Source organism: Cherax quadricarinatus, chromosome 66 (assembly GCF_038502225.1).
Source record: "Cherax quadricarinatus isolate ZL_2023a chromosome 66, ASM3850222v1, whole genome shotgun sequence".
NCBI lineage: Eukaryota > Metazoa > Arthropoda > Malacostraca > Decapoda > Parastacidae > Cherax > Cherax quadricarinatus.
This window is the reverse complement of record NC_091357.1, coordinates 20695661-20706736: the sequence shown is the minus strand read 5'-3', so window position 1 is coordinate 20706736 and position 11076 is coordinate 20695661. Positions and strand designations below refer to the sequence as shown.

The following is an 11076-nucleotide window of genomic DNA, read 5'->3' as shown; positions in this document are numbered from 1 at the left end:
CTTACACCTGCTGTCACTTCACCTAGCAGTAAGTAGGTACCTGGATGTTAGTCACCTTACACCTGCTGTCACTGTTCACCTAGCAGTAAGTAGGTACCTGGCTGTTAGTCACCTTACACCTGCTGTCACTGTTCACCTAGCAGTAAGTAGGTTCCTGAGTGTTAATCACCTTACACCTGCTGCCCATTTCACCTAGCAGTAAAATAGGTACCCGGGTGTTAATCACCTTACACCTGCTGCCCATGTTCACCTAGCAGTTAAATAGGTACCTGGGTGTTAGTGGACTGGTGTGGGTGGCATCCTGGGGACAAAACTGACCTAAGTTGCAGGAAATGCTCAGCATAACAAGGAGCTTTCTATATAGCAGTATGTCATTGGTGTGAGCTATGGTCTGTGTAAGTTGTATCATGCACTGGTAGAAATAAAGATTATTATTATTATTATTCCCCTCAAGGAAGGTTCCTTGATACTGGTGAGGGGCTCTTGATCTAGTGAATTGGATCTGTGCTCCAGTTCCCCAAATTAAGCCTGAATACCTTCCACATCCCGCCCCCCACAGGCGCTGTATAATCCTATGGGTTTAGCGTTTACCCCTTGATTATAATAATAATAATAATAATAATTATTATTATTATTATTATTATTTAATTAATTAATTCGGTGGTTTAGCTCACTAAATGTTTTGTTTTTATTTCGGTACAATAGTCAAAGTTTAGACTATTTTCGAGTGTTATTATTTACTTGTTATAGATATAAGGGTCTCAAGCTGTACCTTGGTATTAAGGGTCTCCAACTGTGAGCCGTAACTTTGTTTATCTATGTCCCTTCTCTCTCTCTCTCTCTCTCTCTCTCTCTCTCTCTCTCTCTCTCTCTCTCTCTCTCTCTCTCTCTCTCTCTCTCTCTCTCTCTCTCTCTCTCTGAGTATACAAGAATAAAACATGTTATCAAATTAACAGACATTTATTTACAAGGTTCTAACATTATTTAGATTTTAGGATAACAGTAACAACTACACACCTACATAAAATACATAACTTGGACTACAAAACTGTAGTTACGAGGGTTGATACTGTAGTTTGTCTGAGGGCAGCACCAGCCATGCCCACCTCAGCTATGTAGTTTACTGTCTGAGGGCAGCACCAGTCATGCCCACAGCCACGTAGTTTACTGTCTGAGGGCAACACCAGTCATGCCCACAGAAATGTAGTTTACTGTCTGAGGGCAGCACCAGTCATGCCCACAGGCACGTAGTTTACTGTCTGAGGGCAGCACCAGTCATGCCCACAGCCACGTAGTTTACTGTCTGAGGGCAGCACCAGTCATACCCACAGCCACGTAGTTTACTGTCTGAGGGCACCACCAGCCATGCCCACAGCCACGTAGTTTACTGTCTGAGGGCAGCACCAGTCATGCCCACAGCCACGTAGTTTACTGTCTGAGGGCAGCACCAGTCATGCCCACAGCCACGTAGTTTACTGTCTGAGGGCAGCACCAGTCATACCCACAGCCACGTAGTTTACTGTCTGAGGGCACCACCAGCCATGCCCACAGCCACGTAGTTTACTGTCTGAGGGCAGCACCAGTCATGCCCACAGCCACGTAGTTTACTGTCTGAGGGCAGCACCAGTCATGCCCACAGCCACGTAGTTTACTGTCTGAGGGCAGCACCAGTCATGCCCACAGCCACGTAGTTTACTGTCTGAGGGCAGCACCAGTCATGCCCACAGCCACGTAGTTTACTGTCTGAGGGCAGCATCAGTCATGCCCACAGCCACGTAGTTTACTGCCTGAGGGCAGCACCAGTCATGCCCACAGCCACGTAGTTTACTGTCTGAGGGCAGCACCAGTCATGCCCACAGCCACGTAGTTTACTGTCTGAGGGCAGCACCAGTCATGCCCACAGTCACGTAGTTTACTGTCTGAGGGCAGCACCAGTCATGCCCACAGCCACGTAGTTTACTGTCTGAGGGCAGCACCAGTCATGCCCACAGCCACGTAGTTTACTGTCTGAGGGCAGCACCAGTCATGCCCACAGTCACGTAGTTTACTGTCTGAGGGCAGCACCAGTCATGCCCACAGCCACGTAGTTTACTGTCTGAGGGCAGCACCAGTCATGCCTACAGCCACGTAGTTTACTGTCTGAGGGCAGCACCAGTCATGCCCACAGCCACGTAGTTTACTGTCTGAGGGCAGCATCAGTCATGCCCACAGCCACGTAGTTTACTGCCTGAGGGCAGCACCAGTCATGCCCACAGGCACGTAGTTTACTGTCTGAGGGCACCACCAGCCATGCCCACAGCCACGTAGTTTACTGTCTGAGGGCAGCATCAGTCATGCCCACAGCCACGTAGTTTACTGTCTGAGGGCAACGCCAGTCATGCCCACAGCCACGTAGTTTACTGTCTGAGGGCAGCACCAGCCATGCCCACCTCAGTTAAGCCATGATAGAAGAACGAAGACACAGCTCTGAACATGTCTAGAAGGCTGTAAGGACAGGCAGGATACAGTCTCTCACAGTCTCCCTTCCTCCGCCCTGAGTCCTCGGCTGCTATGTAGTCCTCCAGCTCCTGGGACCTGCTGCCGTACCCAGCGCTGAAGATCAAGTTTGAAGGTTACAACATAATTACAGATATTGATGTGGATAATAATAAATTCTGTTATTACTACTATTACTACTATTACTACTACTACTACTACTAATAATAATAATAATAATAATAATAATAATGAGAGAGAGAGAGAGAGAGAGAGAACAAATGCTGTACCTGAAGAAGAGATTGATGACCTCGCCAGTGATGCCCAGGTCACTGATGGGGTCATCAGCGACCTCACACACCGCCCGCAGCACACAACCACGCCCATCCACGCCCACGCTGCAAAACCCATATATATATATATATATATATATATATATATATATCGCTTGCCACGCCCATAAGGGTTTAGCGTTAGTTTGCACTAAGATGTGCTTCATGACAGCCTCACTATGGTGCATAAAAATATACATAACTGCAAGAATTTTATTATAGGCAACTGGCCCAGTGGTTAGAGCACTGGCCTGTTAATTTTAGCACTCAATCGCCATGGGTTCAAGCCCACTCGTTCCCTGGTCTGATAAGCTCAGTTTAAGGTGAAATTTTGTGGTACGTGTGCGTGACGTTCAGAGGAAGTAATCACGGCCAGTCAGTAATACATTCTTACTTATCCATTAACTGCTGCAGGAAATTGTATCCAGTGATCCTGTTCTCATCGAGGGCCCTGCCCGTCCTGCCGGATGGCTCGTAGGACATGTAGGAGGAGGAGGTGGTGCTGGAGGTACGTGGGGTGGTGCTGGAGGTACGTGGGGTGGTGCTGGAGGTACGTGGGGTGGTGCTGGAGTTGGAGGCTGGACGTCGTGTCGACTGATCTCGTCTCTTGAACATAAGAGTAGCGTTGGGTAGCTTCAGGTCGATGGGGAAGGCATACAACATACTCCCTACTGTGTGGATGAAAAGGGTAAGGGGTAAGTAGGTACGTAGGTAAGTAGGTTTATTCAGGTATAAGTACACATAAGTACAGTTATATAAATTATCGGTGTGATAACTATAGAGAAGACAAATCCAAATGAGTTGCGCATATGTGTATTATTTTCTTATTTAAAGCCATTGGAACAAATGTTATCCTGTACTTGCAAAGGTTACACTGTTCCACTTTACGAATAAATCCAGGTTATGAAAAAAATATTTAAAAAATGGTACAAGAACATTACTGTAAATAGATTTGATTCTGGTGAAAGAATTTGCAAAAAGGCACAAATTCTTGGCGTTTCCTCTCTGTGTGGAGGTTCATCAAGTCATGTTTCACTGTGTGGAGATGTATCGTCATGTTTCACTGTGTGGAGATGTATCGTCATGTTTCCTTGTCTCAATCTTTATCAAGTCATGCTTCCATCTCTGTGGAACTTTATCGTGTCATACTTCCGTCTGTGTGTAGCATTATCGAGTCGTGCTACAGCTCGACACACCGAATCGTCGTCGTCTCTCGGACGCACTCGTGGACAACACTTGTCATGCTCCACAGTTCGTTTAACATCTTCATTATGCACTCCATACCCATCCTGTGGGTGGTAGTCAAAAAGATTACAGATTGTACTGTAGTGGATCCGTCGGTCTTGTACCGGCCCGGGTCTTTTTCATATTACAGAGGTACATAATGGGACTAAGGACTGGGTCCCAAAGTTCTGACAGATAAACAATTTACAAAGGTAATAAACTCTAGGACCTACACACAACGAAATATTCGTTTTCCCTGCGGAACCTGGTTTTGTAATATACCTTTCCTCTCACTGATTGGTCAGTTAATGGCGTCTAAAGCCCTTCGACTACACGAGGGTCATTAAGAGTGCATACAAGACAACTTTAATCCCTAAAACTGGGATTTAAGTCAACTCAACATATATAAGATAAGATAAGATTTCGTTCGGATTTTTAACCCCGGAGGGTTAGCCACCCAGGATAACCCAAGAAAGTGAGTGCGTCATCGAGGACTGTCTAACTTATTTCCATTGGGGTCCTTAATCTTGTCCCCCAGGATGCGACCCACACCAGTCGACTAACACCCAGGTACCTATTTGCTGCTAGGTGAACAGGACAACAGGTGTAAGGAAACGTGTCGAAATGTTTCCACCCGACGGGAATCAAACCCGGGCCCTCCGTGTGTGAAGCGGAAGCTTTAGCCACCAGGCCACCGGGCCTCATGTAGTTAATGGCGTCTAAAGCCCATCAACTACACGAGGGTCATTAAGAGTGCATACAAGACAACTTTAATCCCTAAAACTGGGATTTAAGTCAACTCAACATATATACAGTTAGGGGGCATAGACCTCATGTATATCCCAGCATTTGTTCTTCCTGTAGATTATTTAGACCGTGATAGCACTTACTGATCAGTCCGTCAAACTGGCTGTAGAAGGGGATGAGAAGTCTGGGAGTGACCGCCAAGATTGATCCCGTTGGAAAGCTTAGGAAGCGACGCACCCGGCTGTGTGGTACCTGTAATTAAGGAAGGGACGCATGCGACTCTGAGGTACCTGTAATTAAGGAAGGGACGCATGCCGTTCTGAGGTACTTAGAACGCATCTCAGAGAGTCGTATCCAGATCCGGATTAATTTTAAGGGCTTGTATAGCTTTTGACATTAGCGTGTCCAAGCGCCTCGGGGCTCACAAAAACCACCTGCACACTAAACCCAATGTTCTGGCACACACATACACCACCTGCAGGCTAAACCCAGTGTTCTGGCACACACATACACCACCTGTAGGCTAAACCCAGTGTTCTGGCACACACATACACCACCTGCAGACTACACCCAGTGTTCTGGCACACACACCACCTGTAGGCTAAACCCAGTGTTCTGGCACACACATACACCACCTGCAGACTACACCCAGTGTTCTGGCACACACATACACCACATGCAGACTAAACCCAGTGTTCTGGCACACACATACACCACCTGTAGGCTAAACCCAGTGTTCTGGCACACACATACACCACCTGCAGACTACACCCAGTGTTCTGGCACACACATACACCACCTGCAGGCTAAACCCAGTGTTCTGGCACACACATACACCACATGCAGACTAAACCCAGTGTTCTGGCACACACATACACCACCTGTAGGCTAAACCCAGTGTTCTGGGCACATACATACACCACCTGCAGACTACACCCAGTGTTCTGGCACACAAATACACCACCTGCAGGCTAAACCCAGTGTTCTGGCACACACATACACCATCTGCAGACTAAACCCAGTGTTCTGGCACACACATACACCACCTGCAGGCTAAACCCAGTGTTCTGGCACACACATACACCACCTGCAGACTACACCCAGTGTTCTGGCACACACACCACCTGTAGGCTAAACCCAGTGTTCGGGCACACACATACACCACCTGCAGGCTAAACCCAGTGTTCTGGCACACACATACACCACCTGCAGACTACGCCCAGTGTTCTGGCACACACACCACCTGCAGACTAAACCTAGTGTTCTGGCACACACATACACCACCTGTAGGCTAAACCCAGTGTTCTGGCACACACATACACCACCTGCAGACTACGTCCAGTGTTCTGGCACACACACCACCTGCAGACTAAACCTAGTGTTCTGGCACACACACACACCACCTGCAGACTAAACCCAGTGTTCTGGCACACACATACACCACCTGCAGACTAAACCCAGTGTTCTGACATACACATACACCACCTGCAGACTACGTCCAGTGTTCTGGCACACACATACACCACCTGCAGACTAAACCCAGTGTTCTGGCACACACATACACCACCTGCAGACTACGTCCAGTGTTCTGCCACACACATACACCACCTGCAGACTAAACCCAGTGTTCTGGCACACACATACACCACCTGCAGACTAAACCCAGTGTTCTGCCACACACATACACCACCTGCAGACTAAACCTAGTGTTCTGGCACACACATACACCACCTGCAGACTAAACCCAGTGTTCTGGCACACACATACACCACCTGCAGACTAAACCCAGTGTTCTGGCACACACATACACCACCTGCAGACTAAACCCAGTGTTCTGGCACACACATACACCACCTGCAGACTAAACCCAGTGTTCTGGCACACACATACACCACCTGCAGACTAAACCCAGTGTTCTGGCACACACATACACCACCTGCAGACTAAACCCAGTGTTCTGGCACACACATACACCACCTGCAGACTAAACCCAGTGTTCTGGCACACACATACACCACCTGCAGACTAAACCCAGTGTTCTGGCACACACATACACCACCTGCAGACTACACCCAGTGTTCTGACACACACATACACCACCTGCAGACTAAACCCAGTGTTCTGGCACACACATACACCACCTGCAGACTAAACCCAGTGTTCTGGCACACACATACACCACCTGCAGACTAAACCCAGTGTTCTGGCACACACATACACCACCTGCAGACTAAACCCAGTGTTCTGGCACACACATACACCACCTGCAGACTAAACCCAGTGTTCTGGCACACACATACACCACCTGCAGACTACGCCCAGTGTTCTGGCACACACATACACCATCTGCAGACTAAACCCAGTGTTCTGGCACACACATACACCACCTGCAGACTAAACCCAGTGTTCTGGCACACACATACACCACCTGCAGACTACACCCAGTGTTCTGGCACACATACACCACCTGCAGACTACGCCCAGTGTTCTGGCACACACATACACCACCTGCAGACTACGCCCAGTGTTCTGGCACACACATACACCACCTGCAGACTAAACCCAGTGTTCTGGCACACATACACCACCTGCAGACTACGCCCAGTGTTCTGGCACACACATACACCATCTGCAGACTAAACCCAGTGTTCTGGCACACACATACACCACCTGCAGACTAAACCCAGTGTTCTGGCACACACATACACCACCTGCAGACTAAACCCAGTGTTCTGGCACACACATACACCATCTGCAGACTAAACCCAGTGTTCTGGCACACACACACACCACCTGCAGACTAAACCCAGTGTTCTGGCACACACATACACCACCTGCAGACTAAACCCAGTGTTCTGGCACACACATACACCACCTGCAGACTAAACCCAGTGTTCTGGCACACACATACACCACCTGCAGACTAAACCCAGTGTTCTGGCACACACATACACCATCTGCAGACTAAACCCAGTGTTCTGGCACACACATACACCACCTGCAGACTAAACCCAGTGTTCTGGCACACACATACACCACCTGCAGACTAAACCCAGTGTTCTGGCACACACATACACCATCTGCAGACTAAACCCAGTGTTCTGGCACACACATACACCATCTGCAGACTAAACCCAGTGTTCTGGCACACACATACACCACCTGCAGACTAAACCCAGTGTTCTGGCACACACATACACCACCTGAGACTAAACCCAGTGTTCTGGCACACACATACACCACCTGCAGACTAAACCCAGTGTTCTGGCACACACATACACCATCTGCAGACTAAACCCAGTGTTCTGGCACACACATACACCACCTGCAGACTAAACCCAGTGTTCTGGCACACACATACACCACCTGCAGACTAAACCCAGTGTTCTGGCACACACATACACCACCTGCAGACTAAACCCAGTGTTCTGGCACACACATACACAACCTGCAGACTAAACCCAGTGTTCTGACACACACATACACAACCTGCAGACTAAACCCAGTGTTCTGGCACACACGCTGAAGTCTGCCTAAATGTTGTTATCGTAACCTAGACGGATGGTGCTGTAATACAGAGGTATATTATAATTAATAAATGGCTTTCCACTTTACAAAATTAACTGTTTGTCATTTTTGTTGTTCTCAAGTTTGTAAGCATATTCAGTTACACAAAAATACAGTTACATAGATTATCATACATAGCAGCAAATGTGTAGAGAACCTGGGATAACCCAAAAGCGTCAGACAGTGACTTATTTCCATTGGAGTTCGTAGAAACCACAGCTGCAGAGAGATTAACCTATTCTGTCTCCCTATTTTCAATACTTCCTCTAAACAGTTTCAGATCTCAATGTAATATGTTTGGGTTTGAAGCCAGACATGCAAATTATTGAACAGTTAACAGTTACGGAATCGCCTATAATCATGCTACTGAAAGCCTACGTGAAAGAATATAATTTTGGTCTCTCAAGTGGAAGTTCAAGGAAATATTACGAGCCTCGGAACTAGCACAGGAACTTGAAGAAACAAGAGAACAGACAGGAACTAGGTGATCCATGGCCCATCGTAATGAAATAGGTAAAATATGTCTGTAGTAAAAGAAACAACGTCAGTAGATTAAAACCTGTCAATATTAGACTTCAGGTCAGGCTGTATCTCTGGCAGGTCAGATTAACTTGCAAATTCTTAAGGCATGAAATGCGAGTCAGTGTGTTGTTACACTATTCTATATGATAGTTACACAGTGGAAACACCAGCAGTGTGTTGCTACACTGTTCTATATGATAGTTACACAGTGGGAACACCAGCAGTGTGTTGCTACACTGTTCAATATGATAGTTACACAGTGGAAACACCAGCAGTGTGTTGCTACACTGTTCTATATGATAATTACACAGTGGGAACACCAGCAGTGTGTTGCTACACTGTTCTATATGATAGTTACACAGTGGGAACACCAGCAGTGTGTTGCTACACTGTTCAATATGATAGTTACACAGTGGGAACACCAGCAGTGTGTTGCTACACTGTTCAATATGATAGTTACACAGTGGGAACACCAGCAGTGTGTTGCTACACTGTTCTATATGATAGTTACACAGTGGGAACACCAGCAGTGTGTTGCTACACTGTTCAATATGATAGTTACACAGTGGGAACACCAGCAGTGTGTTGATACACTGTTCTATATGATAGTTACACAGTGGGAACACCAGCAGTGTGTTGCTACACTGTTCAATATGATAGTTACACAGTGGGAACACCAGCAGTGTGTTGATACACTGTTCTATATGATAGTTACACAGTGGGAACACCAGCAGTGTGTTGATACACTGTTCTATATGATAGTTACACAGTGGGAACACCAGCAGTGTGTTGCTACACTGTTCAATATGATAGTTACACAGTGGGAACACCAGCAGTGTGTTGATACACTGTTCTATATGATAGTTACACAGTGGGAACACCAGCAGTGTGCTGCTACACTATTATATATGATAGTTACACAGTGGGAACACCAGTAGTGTGCTGCTACACTATTATATATGATAGTTACACAGTGGGAACACCAGTAGTGTGCTGCTACACTTTTATATATGATAGTTACACAGTGGGAACACCAGCAGTGTGCTGCTACACTATTATATATGATAGTTACACAGTGGGAACACCAGTAGTGTGCTGCTACACTTTTATATATGATAGTTACACAGTGGGAACACCAGCAGTGTGTTGCTACACTATTCTATATGATAGTTACACAGTGGGAACACCAGCAGTGTGTTGCTACACTGTTCTATATGATAGTTACACAGTGGGAACACCAGCAGTGTGTTGCTACACTGTTCTATATGATAGTTACACAGTGGGAACACCAGCAGTGTGTTGCTACACTGTTCTATATGATAGTTACACAGTGGGAACACCAGCAGTGTGTTGCTACACTGTTCTATATGATAGTTACACAGTGGGAACACCAGCAGTGTGTTGCTACACTGTTCTATATGATAGTTACACAGTGGGAACACTAGCAGTGTGTTGCTACACTATTCTATATGATAGTTACACAGTGGGAACACCAGCAGTGTGTTGCTACACTATTCTATATGATAGTTACACAGTGGGAACACCAGCAGTGTGTTGCTACACTATTCTATATGATAGTTACACAGTGGGAACACCAGCAGTGTGTTGCTACACTGTTCTATATGATAGTTACACAGTGGGAACACTAGCAGTGTGTTGCTACACTGTTCTATATGATAGTTACACAGTGGGAACACCAGCAGTGTGTTGCTACACTGTTCTATATGATAGTTACACAGTGGGAACACCAGCAGTGTGTTGCTACACTGTTCTATATGATAGTTACACAGTGGGAACACCAGCAGTGTGTTGCTGCACTGTTCAATATGATGGGTTTCCCTGTCACATTCCAGGATAGGGTACAGGAGCTGTGAATCGACCCCTACAACCACATATAAGTGAATACAGTCATTAAATCTGTCAGCCTGGTCAACATGAAGAGTAACTGGGGAAGGAGGGGTGTTAACCAGGTTTGTTCCTAGGAAGAGGAGAAGAAGGTAGCTCCAGTTCCTTGGAAGTGAATCCCGTGGAGACATGGGGAGTAATTCTAGCCACGTACCTGGAGCGTGTTGGTAAGGGCGTCCCCAGGCAGCTTCAGCACGCCCACGTCACCCTTCCACGCCCTCCTGTCTCTCCTGTCACACATGTCCCCCCACGCCACGCCCACCACCACGCCCACCACCACGCCCACTACCACGCCCACATGCAT

At 47.0% G+C, this 11076-nt stretch overlaps 1 protein-coding gene across 1 annotated transcript; it reads right to left on the bottom strand.

Moving 5' to 3' along the window:
• Positions 1 to 2172: 2172 nt before the first annotated feature.
• On the bottom strand, positions 2173 to 11076 carry LOC128704158 (uncharacterized). Its single transcript, XM_053799222.2, has 5 exons — positions 10927 to 11076; positions 4922 to 5030; positions 3202 to 3478; positions 2766 to 2873; positions 2173 to 2592 (listed from the first exon to the last, which is right to left on the bottom strand). Exons 1-5 carry the CDS (start codon positions 11074 to 11076, stop codon positions 2397 to 2399), a joined length of 840 nt encoding a protein of 279 aa, XP_053655197.2. The 3' UTR covers positions 2173 to 2396.